Raw genomic sequence first — 17,096 nt, 5'->3', positions numbered from 1 at the left:
GTAAGGGGTTGTATAGTAGAGGGGTAGTATAGTGGTGGGGTAGAGGGGTGGTAGAGTGGTGGGGTAGAGGGTTGTATAGTAGAGGGGTAAGGGGTGGTATAGTGGTGGGGTAGAGGGGTTGTATAGTAGAGGGGTAGTATAGTGGTGGGGTAGAGGGGTGGTATAGTGGTGGGGTAGCAAGGGGGTTGTATAGTAGAGGGGTAGTATAGTGGTGGGGTAGAAGGGGGTGGTATAGTGGTCGGGTAGAGGGGTTGTATAGTGAGAGGGGTAGTATAGTAGAAGGGGTGGTTTAGTAGAGGGGTGGTATAGTAGAGGGGTAGTATAGTGGTGGGGGTAGAGGGGTGTATAGTAGAGGGGTTGTATAGTAAGAGGGGGTGTATAGTAGAGGGGTTGTATAGTAGAGGGGTTTTATAGTGGTGGGGTAGAGGGGTTGTATAGTAGAGGGGTTGTATAGTAGAGGGGTAGTATAGTGGTGGGGTAGAGAGGTAGTATAGTAGAGGGGTGGTTTAGTAGAGGGGTGGTATAGTAGAGGGGGTAGAGGGTGGTATAGTAGAGGGGTGGTATAGTAGAGGGGTGGTATAGTAGAGGGGTGGTATAGTAGAGGGGTGGTATAGTAGAGGGGTTGTATAGTAGAGGGGTTGTATAGTAGAGGGGTTGTATAGTAGAGGGGTTGTATAGTGGTGGGGTAGAGGGGGGTAGGGTGGTATAGTAGAGGGGTGGTATAGTAGAGGGGTGGTATAGTAGGGGTAGTATAGTGTGGGGGGTAGAGGGGTAGTATAGTGGTGGGGTAGAGGGGTAGTAGTAGTAGGGGGGGTAGAGGGGTAGTATAGTGGTGGGGTAGAGGGTGGTATAGTAGAGGGGTAGTATAGTGGTGGGGTAGAGGGGTTGTATAGTAGTGGAGTAGAGGGGTAGTAATAGTGGTGGGGTAGAGGGGTAGTATAGTAGTGGAGAGTAGAGGGGTAGTATAGTGGTGGGGTAGAGGGGTTGTATAGTAGTGGAGTAGAGGGGTAGTATAGTGGTGGGGTAGAGGGGTAGTATAGTGGTGGAGTAAGAGGGGTAGTATAGTGGTGGGGTAGAGGGGTTGTATAGTAGTGGAGTAGAGGGGGTAGTATAGTGGTGGGGTAGAGGGGTGGTATAGTAGAAGGGGTGTATAAGGGGTGGGGTAGAGGGGTTGTATAGTAGTGGAGTAGAGGGGTAGTATAGTGGTGGGGGTAGAGGGGTAGTATAGTAGTGGAGTAGAGGGGTAGTATAGTGGTGGGGTAGAGGGGTTGTATAGTAGAGGGGTTGTATAGTAGAGTAGGGGTTGTAATAGTGGTGGGGTAGAGGGTGGTATAGTAGAGGGGTGGTATAGTAGAGGGGTAGTATAGTGGTGGGGTGGTATAGTGAAGAGGGGTAGTATAGCTGTGGGGTAGAGGGGTAGTATAGTGGTGGGGTAGAGGGGTAGTATAAGTGGTGGGGTAGAGGGGTAGTATAGTGGTGGGTAGAGGGGTAGTATAGTGGTGGGGTAGAGGGGTAGTAGTGGTGGGGTAGAGGGGGGGGTATAGTAGAGGGTAGTAGAGTGGGGGTAGAGGGGTTGTATAGTAGTGGAGTAGAGGGGGTAGTATAGTGGTGGGGTAGAGGGGTAGTATATAGTGGAGTAAGGGGTAGTATAGTGGTGTGGGGTAGAGGGGTTGTATAGTCGTGGAGTAGAGGGGTAGTATAGGTGGTGGGTAGAGGGGGGTAGTATAGTGGGTGGAGTAGAGGGGGGTAAGGATAGTGGTGGGGGTAGAGGGGTTGTATAGTAGTGAGTAGAGGGGTAGTATAGTGGTGTGGGGTAGAGGGGTAGTATAGTGGTGGGGGTAGAGGGGTTGTATAGTAGTGGGGATAGAGGGGTTGTATAGTAGAGGGGTTGTATAGTAGTGGGGTAGAGGGGGTGGTTTAGTAGAGGGGTGGTTTAGTAGAGGGGTAGTATAGTGGTGGGGTAGTGGGGGTAGTATAGTGGTGGGGTAGAGGGGTGGTATAGTAGTGGGAGTAGTGGGGTAGTATAGTGGTGGGGTAGAGGGGTGGTATAGTAGTGGGGTAGAGGGGTGGTATAGTAGAGGGGTAGTATAGTGGTGGGGTAGAGGGGTTGTATAGTGTTGGAGTAGAGGGGTAGTATAGTGGTGGGGTAGAGGGGTTGTATAGTAGTGGAGTAGAGGGGTAGTATAGTGGTGGGGTAGAGGGGTAGTATAGTGGTGGGGTAGAGGGGTTGTATAGTAGTGGGAGTAGAGGGGTTGTATAGTAGAGGGGTTGTATAGTAGTGGGGTAGAGGGGTGGTTTAGTAGAGGGGTGGGTTAGTAGAGGGGGTAGTATAGTGGTGGGGTAGAGGGGTTGTATAGTAGTGGGGGTAGTATAGTGGTGGGGTAGAGGGGTGGTATAGTAGTGGGAGTAGTGGGGTAGTATAGTGGTGGGGTAGAGGGGTGGTATAGTAGTGGGGTAGAGGGGTGGTATAGTAGAGGGGTAGTATAGTGGTGGGGTAGAGGGGTTGTATAGTAGTGGGGGTGGTATAGTGGTGGGGGTAGAGGGGTTGTATAGTAGTGGGGTAGTATAGTGGTGGGTAGAGGGGTAGTATAGTAGTGGGGTAGGGTGGTGGTAATAGTAGTGGGGTAGGGTGGTGGTATAGTAGTGGGTGGTATAGTGGTGGGGTAGAGGGGTTGTATAGTAGTGGGGTAGTATAGTGGTGGGGTAGAGGGGTTGTATAGTAGTGGGGTGGTATAGTGGTGGGGTTGTATAGTAGTGGGAGTAGTATAGTAGTGGGGTAGAGGGGTTGTATAGTAGTGGGGTAGAGGGGGTTGTATAGTAGTGGGGTAGTATAGTTGTGGGGGTAGAGGGGGTTGTATAGTAGCGGGGTGGTTTAGTAAGTTGGAGTAGAGGGGTTGTATAGTGGTGGGGATAGAGGGGTTGTAGAGTAGAGGGGTGGTATAGTGGTGGGGTAGAGGGGTTGTACGAGTGGTGGGGTAGTATAGTGGTGGGGTAGAGGGGTGTATAGTCAGTATAGTGGTGGGGTGGTCTAGTTGTGGGGTAGAGGGGTTGTATAGTAGAGGGGTGGTTTAGTAGTGGAGNAGAGGGGTTGTATAGTAGTGGGTGGTATAGTGGTGGGTTGTATAGTAGTGGGAGTAGTATAGTAGTGGGGTAGAGGGGTTGTATAGTAGTGGGGTGAGGGGGTTGTATAGTAGTGGGGTAGTATAGTGGTGGGGTAGAGGGGGTTGTATAGTAGAGGGGTGGTTTAGTAGTGGAGTAGAGGGGTTGTATAGTGGTGGGGTAGAGGGGTTGTATAGTAGAGGGGTGGTATAGTGGTGGGGTAGAGATGGGTTGTATAGTGGTGGGGTAGTATAGTGGTGGGGTAGAGGGGTTGTGATAGTAGTATAGTGGTGGGGTGGTATAGGTGGTGGGTAGAGGGGTTGTATAGTAGAGGGGTGTTTAGTAGTGGAGTAGAGGGGTTGTATAGTGGTGGGTAGAGGGGTTGTATAGTAGAGGGGTGGTATAGTGGTGGGGTAGAGGGGTGGTTTAGTAGAGGGGTGGTATAGTAGAGGGGTAGAGGGGTGGTATAGTAGAGGGGTGGTATAGTAGAGGGGGTGGTATAGTAGAGGGGTGGTATAGTAGAGGGGTGGTATAGTAGAGGGGTGGTATAGTAGAGGGGTTGTATAGTATGAGGGTTGTATAGTAGAGGGGTTGTATAGTAGAGGGGTTGTATAGTAGAGGGGTTGTATAGTGGTGGGGTAGAGGGGTGGTATAGTAGAGGGGTGGTATAGTAGAGGGGTGGTATAGTAGAGGGTGTATAGTGGTGGGGTAGAGGGGTAGTATAGTGGTGGGGTAGAGGGTAGTATAGTGTGGGGTAGAGGGGGGTAGTATAGTGGTGGGGTAGAGGGGTGGTATAGTAGAGGGGTAGTATAGTGGTGGGGTAGAGGGGGTTGTATAGTAGTGGAGTAGAGGGGTAGTTATGTGGTGGGGTAAGTGGTAGTATAGTAGTGGAGTAGAGGGGTAGTATAGTGGTGGGGTAGAGGGTTGTATAGTAGTGGAGTAGAGGGGAGTATAGTGGTGGGGTAGAGGGGTAGTATAGTGGTGGAGTAGAGGGGTAGTATAGTGGTGGGGTAGAGGGTTGTATAGTAGGGAGTAGAGGGGGTAGTATAGTGGTGGGGTAGAGGGGTGGTATAGTAGAAGGGGTAGTATAGTGTGTGGTAGAGGGGTTGTATAGTAGTGGAGTAGAGGGGTAGTATAGTGGTGGGGGTAGAGGGGTAGTATAGTAGTGGAGTAGAGGGGTAGTATAGTGGTGGGGTAGAGGGGGGTTGTATAGTAGAGGGGTTGTATAGTAGAGGGGGTTGTATAGTGGTGGGGTAGAGGGGTGGTAATAGTAGAGGGGTGGTATAGTAGAGGGGTAGTATAGTGGTGGGGTGGTATAGTAGAGGGGTAGTATAGCTGTGGGTAGAGGGTAGTATAGTGGTGGGGTAGAGGGGTAGTATAGTGGTGGGGTAGTAGGGTAGTATAGTGGTGGGGGTAGAGGGGTAGTATAGTGGTGGGGTAGAGGGGGTAGTATAGTGGTGGGGTAGAGGGGTGGTATAGTAGAAGGGTAGAGTATAGTGGGTGGGGTAGAGGGGTTGTATATAGTGGAGTAGAGGGGTAGTATAGGTGGTGGGGTAGAGGGGTAGTATATGTAGTGGAGTAGAGGGGTAGTATAGTGGGTGGGTAGAGGGGTTGTATAGTAGTGGAGTAGAGGGATAGTATAGTGGTGGGGTGAGGGGTAGGTAGAGTGGTAGGAGTAGGAGGGGTAGTATAGTGGTGGGGTAGAGGGGTTGTATAGTATGTGGAGTAGAGGGGTAGTATAGTGGTGGGGTAGAGGGGTAGTATAGTGGGGGGTAGAGGGGTTGTATAGTAGTGGGAGTAGAGGGGTTGTATAGTAGAGGGGTTGTATAAGTAAAGTGGGGTAGAGGGGGTGGTTTAGTAGAGGGGTGGTTAGTAGAGGGGTAGTATAGTGGTGGGGTAGTGGGGTAGTATAGTGGTGGGGTAGAGGGGTGGTATAGTAGTGGGAGTAGTGGGGTAGTATAGTGGTGGGTAGAGGGGTGGTATAGTAGTGGGGTAGAGGGGTGGTATAGTAGAGGGGTAGTATAGTGGTGGGGTAGAGGGGTTTGTATAGTGGTGGAGTAGAGGGGTAGTATAGTGGTGGGGTAGAGGGGTTGTATAGTAGTGGAGATAGAGGGGTAGTATAGGTGGTGGGGTAGAGGGGTTAGTATAGTGGTGGGTAGAGGGGTTGTATAGTAGTGGGAGTAGAGGGGGTTGTATAGTAGAGGGGTTGTATAGTAGTGGGGTAGAGGGTGGTTTAGTAGAGGGGTGGTTTAGTAGAGGGGGTAGTATAGTGGTGGGGTAGAGGGGTTGTATAGTAGTGGGGTAGTATAGTGGTGGGGTAGAGGGGTGGTATAGTAGTGGGAGTAGTGGGGTAGTATAGTGGTGGGGTAGAGGGGTGGTATAGTAGTGGGGTAGAGGGGTGGTATAGTAGAGGGGTAGTATAGTGGGTGGGGTAGAGGGGTTGTATAGTAGTGGGGTGGTATAGTGGTGGGGTAGAGGGGTTGTATAGTAGTGGGGTAGTATAGTGGTGGGGTAGAGGGGTAGTATAGTAGTGGGGTAGGGTGGTGGTATAGTAGTGGGGTAGGGGTGGTGGTATAGTAGTGGGGTGGTATAGTGGTGGGGTAGAGGGGTTGTATAGTAGTGGGGTAGTATAGTGGTGGGGTAGAGGGGTTGTATAGTAGTGGGGTGGTATAGTGGTGGGGTTGTATAGTAGTGGGAGTAGTATAGTAGTGGGGTAGAGGGGTTGTATAGTAGTGGGGTAGAGGGGTTGTATAGTAGTGGGGTAGTATAGTGGTGGGGTAGAGGGGTTGTATAGTAGAGGGGTGGTTTAGTAGTGGAAGTAGAGGGGTTGTATAGTGGTGGGGTAGAGGGGTTGTATAGTAGAGGGGTGGTATAGTGGTGGGGTAGAGGGGTTGTATAGTGGTGGGGTAGTATAGTGGTGGGGTAGAGGGGTTGTATAGTAGTATAGTGGTGGGGTAGTATAGTGGTGGAGTAGAGGGGTAGTATAGTGGTGGGGTAGAGGGGTTGTATAGTAGTGGGAGTAGTATAGTAGTGGGGTAGAGGGGTTGTATAGTAGTGGGGTAGAGGGGTTGTATAGTAGAGGGGTAGTATAGTGGTGGGGTAGAGGGGTAGTATAGTGGTGGGGTAGAGGGGTTGTATAGTGGTGGGGTAGTATAGTAGTGGGGTAGAGGGGTTGTATAGTAGTGGGGTAGTATAGTAGTGGGGTAGAGGGGTTGTATAGTAGTGGGGTAGAGGGGTTGTATAGTAGAGGGGTAGTGTAGTAGTGGGGTAGAGGGGTTGTATAGTAGAGGGGTTGTATAGTAGAGGGGTTGTATAGTAGAGGGGTAGTATAGTAGTGGGGTAGAGGGTTGTATAGTAGAGGGGTAGAGGGGTTGTATAGTAGAGGGGTAGTATAGTAGTGGGGTAGAGGGGTTGTATAGTAGAGGGGTAGTTGGGGGTGGGGTGGTATAGTGGTGGGGTAGAGGGGTTGTATAGTAGAGGGGTGGTATAGTGGTGGGGTAGAGGGGTTGTATAGTAGAGGGGTAATATAGTGGTGGGGTAGAGAGGTAGTATAGTAGAGGGGTGGTTTAGTAGAGGAGTGGTATAGTAGAGAGGTAGTATAGTAGAGGGGTGGTTTAGTAGAGGGGTAGTATAGTGGTGGGGTAGAGGGGTTGTATAGTAGAGGGGTTGTATAGTAGAGGGGTTGTATAGTAGAGGGGGTAGTGGAGTGAGTAGAGTAGATGTACCTTTGATTCCCAAACCTCGGGGTCAAGAGGAGCATTAGGACTCGCTGGGAGCTGCTGCACCCATAGCACCAAGCCCGACTCCTAGTGTCGTTATGGAGGTATGTAGTGCCGTAGTACGTCTCCAAACGGTTCAACCCCGTCCAAGTTGATCGCCCGGCCTTAGCTACCATCACACAAAGGAGTTCTTGGGGAGGAGGGATGGATATCGGTTTCTCTTTTCTCGACTGCTTTTTCTTCACATAATTTGCTGCTCGTCTCCACGTCTCTCACTCCAGGGCGTATGACAACCTATCATGAGTAACGGTGACAGCTCCTCATGCTGGTAACGGTCTAGACCGGATCATCCGGTGAGATGGCTTCTTTTCAAACGTTGGGCAGTGAGCCATTTCTTAACTCATCAGCCATCCAAGAGATTTCTGCCTCCGGGGGCCTTAACAACTGTCGCATATGAGCAGAATACTAAATGACAGTGGCACAAGTGGGCATCAGCCTGGTTCCCATAGACACTGAAAACTACCTCATCTGAAAACTACGTCATCTGAAAACTACGTCATCTGAAAACTACCTCAACTGAAACTACCTCATCTGAAAACTACCTCATCTGAAAACTACCTCATCTGAAAACTACCTCATCTGAAAACTACCTCATCTGAAAACTACCTCAACTGAGAACTACCTCATCTGAAAACTACCTCATCTGAAAACTACCTCATCTGAAAACTACCTCATCTGAAAACTACGTCATCTGAAAACTACCTCATCTGAAAACTACGTCATCTGAAAACTACGTCATCTGAAAACTACCTCAACTGAAAATGTAAATGTTTTCAGAAAAGGCCAGACGTTGAACTGCGTTGATATACAGCAAACTTCTTTCTATTCCAGTATTCCAGTATTCCAGTATTCTCCCCAATAGCTGACTCGTGTCTTGGCGTTTCCTTCAAAACGTAAAATGTTATTTCATGATGGACATCAGTATGTAGCCACTCCACATGTGTATAAATAACTTCCCCTCCTCTTTTCCCATTTAGTGGATATTTTGAAGCAAATCGACATTCCATCAGTGTTTGTTAGTGAAGAGACTGCCAACTCCCTGAAAGAAGACTACACATACGACAAGGGGTGAGTCGGAGACCTACATCTTATTGCCATGTCTATCAACATAATTCAAGCCTCGGACATTACAGGCACCTTAACTGGCATAGTCTAACTGGGCTCTCTAACAATGATGTCCACATAAATCTTGTCAGCGTCATGTTGTTAAATAATATATTATTTTTATTCAATGAATTCAGTGGAAAGACAACATAAACCGGATTGTCCATTTTTTTTTAAAGAAATATATTTCCATCTTTATGACATAATAATAATGTAACACAGTGTGTTGTCATGTTCCCAGCGCTCTGCCCGAGATCGGTGGATAATCTGGGATAAAAAAAATTAAAAAAATCTCTCGTTTCTCAAAGAAATCAAATCAAATGTATTTATATAGCCCTTCGTACATCAGCTGATATCTCAAAGTGCTGTACAGAAACCCAGCCTAAAACCCCAAACAGCAAGCAATGCAGGTGTAGAAGCACGGTGGCTAGGAAAAACTCCCTAGAAAGGCTAGCCGACGATACATTGTAAACACTTGAATATATCTCCATAATGGTGCTGTTGTTGTTGTTGTTGTTCTCCAGGGGTCATGTGGTCCTCATGCCAGACTTCAGCTTGCCTCTGGAATACTACCTGATCCCCTTCCTCATCACCGTGGGAATCTGCCTCATACTCATCGTTGTTTTCATGGTAGGCAAATACACTGGTAGAGTTCATTCGTTAATGTGATTGAGTCAATGGTGGCATGGCAGATCTGTGGGAAATGTCAGGAGTAGGGAGTTTTTCTCGGATGTTCTGGTCTGAGGGCACTAGGCATCGGGCTGGTGACGATATCATCAAGCTAGGACAAATAGCAGAGCTCATGCTCATTCGATTTTCTTTTTCTAGCTCACTCGAACATTATTACTAGAAGAATAACCAGTTACCCAAGTCATCCCATTTCCAACAGAATTGACATTAATGTAATTCTGTTAACATGTAAATCAAATCAAATGTATTTGTCACATACACATGGTTAGAAGATGTTAAAGCGAGTGTAGCGATATGTTTGTACATACAAATATTGCTTTAGAATTTTGGTTGTGGAATTTTTCAACTGCAGAGAATTCTCTTATAATTTGAAAATAACTGTCAATCGAATAGTGACGTTAGACTTTCGGCAAGAGGGTTCGAAGTACAATGGCGTTGTGAGGTTCAGAAAAACTCTTGTGGAGTATTCATCAGGATTTTTTCCTGACGAGGTTAAGGGGCTTAAAAACTCCCGAACTGACTGTTGACTTTTCCCCTCCTCGCTCAGATCACCAAGTTTGTCCAGGACAGACACAGGGCTCGGAGAAGCCGTTTGCGCAAGGACCAACTGAAGAAACTCCCCATTCACAAGTACAAGAAAGGTATGGAGGGAAAAAGCTATCGCCATGGCAATCTGGACAGTTTTGTGTTAAGCATGGGGATGGCACTCTCCTCATGTTGTGTAATGCCCCGATCTTGTTACATCTGTGAATTGTTGTAGTAATGTCTGTTAGGGATGTGTGATATCCTCTTGTGTTTTTCTCACTTTGCGTTAATGTGAAACTGCTTCAACATAGGTTCAGGTCGTCCCTGCTGAGGGAGTACCTGTGTGTACATGGAGACATGGGAGAACAAAGACTCTTAAAATAGTTTTGTGTCTGTTTGTTTGCTTGCCTTTTTGTATGCGTCAACAATACAAAGATTGAAATCTGGCTTTATGATCGGAGAGCACACTTACCCTTGTATGAGGGCATTGATCTATCGACCTTTGTCCTCAACGAACAGTTGACCGTAAATGCTGATCTAGCAGGTCAGCTCGTCCTAGATGAGAACTCCAAACTGACCTCAACCGGCTCTAGACACGCTATGCCTTGTGTCATGTGACTGGGCCACGGTGAGGGTGACGGTAAGAACGACTTATGAAATAATGAGATTAGCCAGGCCGTCATTGGAAATAAGAATTTGTTCTTAATTGACCTTTCTGGTCAAATAAAGGTTAAAAAATATATATATAAAGAAAAACTGCTTGATTTTCCAAAAAGCCAACCCCACAGATTAAGGCTCCTTACTCTTGAGACTAAAGACAAAATCTTATTTTCATTGACGGCCTAGGAACAGTGGGTTAACTGCCTGTTCAGGGGCAGAACGACAGATTTGTACCTTATCAGCTCGGGGGGTTTGAACTCGCAACCTTCCGGTTACTAGTCCAACGCTCTAACCACTAGGCTACCCTGCCGCCCCATGGTTCCTAGGCCGTCATTAAATACAGGGCTGAAGGTGAGTAATGCCACTCTCAATACAAATACATCTTCTGGTTACCTTGATGGAGGTATTTTAAACTCCTGGACTTGAGAGGTTTTCCTCCATTTTGCTCTTGTCTCTCTCAGTACAGGAGGAATTTATAGTCCATGTTTTTGCATTGCTAATAGGGATTTGTCCAAGATAGTCTGCGAATGTCAGTCCTCTTTTCACACTGGGAAGGAGTTTAGATGCCCCTGCCGGGTTTGGGGTGGGAAGCCATTAAAGATCTGCTCTGCAGGGAACACTGAGGAGATTTTGTCTGAGTCTGGCTGGCGCATACTAAGTAGCCCCCTCGCAGAGCTTATAATGGGGGTCTGGCAAGACTCCTCCCTCTGGCTGGCAGGAGCATGTGCTCTGAGGAGAGGCAAACGGGCAACACACACAAACTGTGTGTGTGTGTGCGACAGCCCTTGTCTAACTGACAGTTTCCGCGGGCGTTCCATAGAGTTCAGACGTCCCAGGGAATGGGTCCATCAGTTAGCTGGGTTTCTGCTCGCTCTGCTAGTGTTGTGGCGATACAAAGCGGAGACACCGAATCTCTACCTAAATCACCCTTTTAAGCCCTGAACTCGGGATCCCTGCAATCATCGCACAGAATGGGTCTCTGGGGACTACGGCCTTTAGCTCGACGTTTTTATAGAGCGTTTAAGTAGTGGCAGGTTGGACTGTTTTGTATTTAAAACTATGATCTGAAGGTTTTCTCGCTGCTGATTGGCCTGTTTAGGACTGAAGGGGAGTATTCCAATGTTGTTAGTTGTTCCTAATAGGCCGGAGTGGGTTTGCCAGCTTGGCGCCATTTCAAAATGGAAGGTGAGTAGCTGGATAACTAGTATAGCGGAGCGATGTTCCGGGATGGAATGGCATCCCAGATTCGCACTCGTCCGTGGCCAAACCTTGCAGCCTCCCCATATTTCTCTCTACATGAAGCGGCTGATGACTCACGGAGCCTTTTAAAATGGCTCGTCTGACTCTTTCTGTGCTCATTGTTTACACCAATGGCTCTTTTCCACCTTTTTATACCAACTCAGCGCTCACTTTCTCCAGCCTGGGGTATTTTTAGCTATCCCTAACACCACTCTGCGACAGCAGAGTTCTTCTGTCTTGGCTGGCTTTCTGGCTTCTGCTGCGATGTGGTAATGATGCCTAATGGTGCCCTCAGCCACCCGCCTCCTCCCCCTCAGCTAAACCTTGATGCCTGCTGAGTCTGGTCTCTAGGGATTTGTTTTAGCAGGCTGTTGTGATACTGTGATGCCGTCTGTCTGTTTTGAATGGTTTTGTGGGGCCTGGTCCTCATTGGCTGTGTGTGTGTGTGTGTAGACAACTGAAAGAGAAGGCCTGTCACTATAAGGGCTTTGGATTGGAACCAGTCTGTGCACACTGCAAAATGAAAATGTTCATTGAAGATGGGAACCACGCGCCGCAATGATTTTATCGCATCGTCTCCCACAAGTGCCTACAAGTCAGACAATTGAAATCAACTTCTCTCTACACTGGCCTCTATGTCCTTTGCTGATAACACATCTAACCTACAGCCAGTGTTAACCATGCTAATGCTAATATAATAGATAGACAGATAAAAGGGGAAACCTAGATGGTTCATGCAGGGTAGCCTAGTGGTTAGAGCGTTGGACTAGTAACCTGAAGGTTAGGAGCTGACAAGGTACAAATCTGTCGTTCTGCCCCTGAACAGGCAGTTAACCCACTGTTCCTAGGCCGTCAATGAAAATAAGAATTTGTTCTTAACTGACTTGCCTAGTTAAATAAAGGTAAAATAGGGGGTATAAATAGGGGGTATAAATAGGGGGTATAAATAGGGGGTATAAATAGGGGGTATAAATAGGGGGTATAAATAGGGGGTATAAATAGGGGGTATAAATAGGGAGTATAAATAGGGAGTATAAATAGGGAGTATAAATAGGGGGTATAAATAGGGGGTATAAATAGGGGGTATAAATAGGGGGTATAAATAGGGGGTATAAATAGGGGGTATAAATAGGGGGTATAAATAGGGGGTATAAATAGGGGGTATAAATAGGGGGTATAAATAGGGGGTATAAATAGGGGGTATAAATCCTTAGCATCTGTTTTTAGAACTTCCAGTCACCACCAAATATGGTCCTGAGAGGAAGTCCAGTAGCAGGAAGAGGGAGCTAGATGAAACTGGGACGACCTTTAAAAAAAAAAATAATAATAATAATAATAATTTTCACATCGAAGAAATATTCTGTTTCCAAAACTAATATCTGTCGCGAACAGAGTGTATATACGTTTTGTAGATACATGCTAAAAACACACCAATAGGATCTCGCTCGTTCGTGCTTGGCTCTAACCCACCTCCTTACTTGTTCTACCCACGGTGTTCATATGCTCCCTTTGGAAATGACGCAGATGAACTATCTTCAGTTCGTTACCACCAGTATCTTTGATATCACACTGGAGTGTTAGCAGGTCTAGGTCTTTTGACTTGTTTTCCCTGTCATTCCAGGGGCTGTTTGGGGCTGAGAGACTCATCCCAGAGAAGCACAGTGTGCACTGATGCAATTATACCTCCAGTAGTGTGAATAAAGCGAGTATTAATTCCCTTAACTGAGCGATGCAGGCTTCTATGGGCAGCGGGGTGACATGTGGGCGAGATGCTAGCTGATTAGCCGGGCCTAGCGTATTGTCTGTGCCGTTGCAGAGCGGTGCGTCTAGCCTGCAGCGTTAATGAGTGAGTGAGAGAGAGAGAGAGAGAGAGAGAGCGAGAGAGAGAGACACGGGTGTGGAATGATGTCAGACTTGCATGTCTGGAGATGAGACTCACAGGCAGAACACACTGTACATATAGAGCACAATGGAGGGGCTCTGAATAGACCGGTACCTGTGTCAATGCCATGTACAATAGCAGCGTAATTACCACACAATACTAGTCCTTGGAGTATTATGTAAAGGTATACAGTAATACTAGGCTGGTAAACATGATGTCATTCTAACGTTAGCTAATTCTGGAGCATAGGGCCTAGTACTTGTGTGCCATTTTTGTACCCTTGTGTTGATGATAACCGTTTGCTAGTCTTATTGTTAGCCCTTGATTAGCATTTGAATTAGCTTTGATGCTATCCCTAGTTTTAGTTCCCGTGTTCTTCTTAGGATGCTAATGCAGTTTTCTAGCTCCTCGAGTATTGACTTTGGTGTAGCCTTATTGCTAGCCTATGCATCATCCATATAAGCTTACCGTGTGACTGTGTGCTTTTTGACTGTCTTTCCGGCTCTGTTTTTTTTATTTTACCTTTTATTTAACTAGTTAAGTCAGTTAAGAACTAATTCTTATTTTCAAGGACGGTCTAGGAACAGTGGGTTAACTGGTCTAGGAACAGTGGGTTAACTGGTCTAGGAACAGTGGGTTAACTGGTCTAGGAACAGTGGGTTAACTGGTCTAGGAACAGTGGGTTAACTGGTCTAGGAACAGTGGGTTAACTGGTCTAGGAACAGTGGGTTAACTGGTCTAGGAACAGTGGGTTAACTGGTCTAGGAACAGTGGGTTAACTGGTCTAGGAACAGTGGGTTAACTGGTCTAGGAACAGTGGGTTAACTGGTCTAGGAACAGTGGGTTAACTGCCTGTTCAGGGGCAGAACGACAGATTTGTACCTTGTCAGCTCGGGGGTTTGTCAGCCCGGTTACTAGTCCAACGCTCTAACCACTAGGCTACCCTGCCGCCCCTGGTTAAGGCAGAGGGTGTGTGTTTGGTGTCGCCACCAGATGAGGAGCAGACACAACAACCTCCAATACCAGATAAAGCCAGGGAGATTCATTTCCCCTCGCTCTAGTTCACCCTTCTAAAACCACTCAACCCAAGATGGTACCTCATTGCTCCATGTCTGAGAGGGACCGGGCTCTCCCTCTGACCCCTGCCCTCTGCGTCTCTCCCCGGGGCTCTCTGACTGATGAGTCACTGTGTGTGCTCCTCCCTTCCCCTGTTCCAGCCCTGGGCTGAATATATATACACTCTTCTATCTGTAGGTAGCTGTGCAGATCTGCCCGTCACACAAAGTCACAAGTGTGCATTGTTGTCTCCTCGCTCTGATTAGTTCAGTAGTGCAGTATGATTCTTCCTAAGACCAAGGAATGCTGGCTGGTTGACTGGATGGAGCAAAATGGAGGACTTGCATTGACATTCTGGCGCTTTTTAAACTACTGGCCCCCAAAACCCCTTAGGGGGCCTCTTCAACACGATGTCTGGGGAAGGTCGTGTTGAAAAGAGCCTGTCACAATCAGCGATAATGGGATAATGACGTGTTATTCAAACCGTATACAGAGTCTGATTTAACATTATTGGCTAAACAGAGACTCTTCCAAATGGTTGAAGGTTTAATGCTTCAATTATTTATTTATTTATTTATTGACGCTGCTGTGTTTAAAAGAAACAACGTTATTGAATCCTTCGTTCCCATATATTTTGATTTGTGATGTATCTAATGTAAATAGTGATATCATCACTACCAACAGTACTAAATACATTGAGTGTAAAGTTCCAAGAAATGTGAGTAAAATGTGAGTTAAATGTGAGTTAAATGTGAGTTAAATGCTCACATCATGTGAGTAAAATGCTCACATCAGCCTGAGTAGTTGAATCCCTTTGCTTTTGTGAGAAGGGATGACCAGACAGTGAATTTTCCTCAACCAGATAATTCTGCCGCCATACTTCTCTCTGACCGACACCAACTTGAACTGCTTGATAGGGACAGTGGCCTTGGAAAATATACTGAAATCAGACCAATCGGAAAAGGCCCTCGTAGTAATGTAGAAACCATAAAATTAGGACTGTAAAGTTAAATGAACTTGAAGTGAGGCCAGTTTGGACTCGCGAGTGGCGCAAGGCACTGCATCTCTGTGTTTAGAGGCGTCACTACAGACCCTTGTTTTGAGTTCAGGCTGTATCACAACCGGCCGTGATTGGGAGTCCCATAGCGAGTGGCGCAAGGCACTGCATCTCTGTGTTAGAGGCGTCACTAGAGGCGTCACTACAGACCCTTGTTTTGAGTCCAGGCTGTATCACAACCGACCGTGATTGGGAGTCCCATAGCGCGGTGTACAATTGTCCAACCGTCGTTCCGGGTTTGGCCCGGGGTAGGCCGTCATTGTAAATAAGAATTCTGTTTTTAACTGACTTTCCTTGTTAAATAAAGGTTAAATATATATATTTTTTAAACAAACTGAATGGAGTACTGACCATAAGGCAAATGTGTTGTTTTACTTTGCTATGTCAGATTATTAAACTGAGCTGTTACGCTGCGGAGCAGGTCTTAGATGTCACTGTGTTTGTGCCTTTGTGTTATTCACTATGTCTTACTTAATACAACTAATAATACTAAGCAGTGCACCACTGAGTTTGTGGTGTCGGAAGTATTTTTCTGCTTAGTGCTAAACTTCACTCAGAATAGCCCAGCGACACAGTTCAGCATTTCCTGAGTGTGCTGAACCCATGGCTTTTATAAAACACTCCCCTTCTCTCACCCCTCTGTCCAGCACTGGGTTAGAGAGAGCAAGGGAGAGAGAAGGAAGAGAGACTCGGCGAATTATCAAAAGAAAGGAAGTGTGACAAACAGAGAGAAGCAAGAGAGTTGGAGAAAGGCGACAGAGACCGTCTGAGAAAAAGTGATCGAGACAGAGGCAAGGGGGGGGGGGGGGAGACAGAGGAAAGGCAACAAAAAAAAGAGGGAGAGTGACGTTATTGAAGGAGGGAGTGGCCGTGACTCCTCATCCTTATACGGTCACATGCAGTCCTGGCACAGATACTGGGGAACAGCCAAAAACATGCTCATTTAAAGCTTGCATAAACACCGGCCCCTCCACAGCACTGCATATCCTCCTCCCCACAAGCGAAGTGGCAGGGAAGAATGCTGTGGAATTTCGAAAGGGAGTGCATTTAGAATTCCTGGGCTTGTAAGAGAGGGCCCAGCGTTTTTTTCAAGAAGTCCTCCGGAATGTCAGGACTGAAAAAGGAAATGCGCCTAGGCCCTATTCATCAGCCGCCTACCTGGCAGCCATTTTGGAAAGAGTGAGAACTTAGTACAAAACTAATGTAGAGGAATGACCTGTGTGAGAATGTAGAGGAATGACCAGTGTGAGAATGTAGAGGAATGACCAGTGTGGTGTGAGAATGTAGAGGAATGACCAGTGTGGTGTGAGAATGTAGAGGAATGACCAGTGTGGTGTGAGAATGTAGAGGAATGACCAGTGTGGTGTGAGAATGTAGAGGAATGACCAGTGTGGTGTGAGAATGTAGAGGAATGACCAGTGTGGTGTGAGAATGTAGAGGAATGACCAGTGTGGTGTGAGAATGTAGAGGAATGACCAGTGTGGTGTGAGAATGTAGAGGAATGACCAGTGTGGTGTGAGAATGTAGAGGAATGACCAGTGTGGTGTGAGAATGTAGAGGAATGACCAGTGTGGTGTGAGAATGTAGAGGAATGACCAGTGTGGTGTGAGAATGTAGAGGAATGACCAGTGTGGTGTGAGAATGTAGAGGAATGACCAGTGTGGTGTGAGAATGTAGAGGAATGACCAGTGTGAGAGGTAGGTGAATGAGTCAGTTGTCAGTAGTCTGACTCAGCTCGTCATTTAAATAAATGCAGGCAACACAATGTCTTTATAAGGAGGATGTTTCTGTATATCGTCCTGCCATTGAGCTTTGTCTTTTTGACCCAGGCGACGTCTACGATGTGTGCGCCATCTGCCTCGACGAGTATGAGGATGGAGACAAGCTCCGGGTTCTTCCCTGCTCCCACGGTGAGCCTGACCTGCCATGTCCCCCAACACACTACTGTCCTCTACCCCCCCAACACATACACCCAACAACCTGCTGCCCTCTACCCCCAACAACC

The 17,096-nt window shown here is 47.2% G+C and overlaps 1 protein-coding gene across 3 annotated transcripts in view; it reads left to right on the top strand.

The window, feature by feature from the left end:
- The window catches only part of LOC109881282 (E3 ubiquitin-protein ligase RNF13), a 90,209-nt gene that overhangs the window by 69,992 nt on the left and 3,121 nt on the right, over positions 1–17,096 (top strand). For all 3 annotated transcript variants that reach the window (XM_020473440.2, XM_031822353.1, XM_031822352.1), the window contains exons 6-9: positions 7,856–7,946; positions 8,507–8,612; positions 9,220–9,313; positions 16,921–17,001. In XM_020473440.2, the coding sequence (XP_020329029.2) occupies positions 7,856–7,946; positions 8,507–8,612; positions 9,220–9,313; positions 16,921–17,001 (372 nt within the window). The remainder of the gene's footprint in view (positions 1–7,855; positions 7,947–8,506; positions 8,613–9,219; positions 9,314–16,920; positions 17,002–17,096) is intronic.

Source organism: Oncorhynchus kisutch, linkage group LG4 (assembly GCF_002021735.2).
Source record: "Oncorhynchus kisutch isolate 150728-3 linkage group LG4, Okis_V2, whole genome shotgun sequence".
Taxonomy (NCBI): domain Eukaryota; kingdom Metazoa; phylum Chordata; class Actinopteri; order Salmoniformes; family Salmonidae; genus Oncorhynchus; species Oncorhynchus kisutch.
This window is presented reverse-complemented; position numbering and strand designations above follow the sequence as displayed.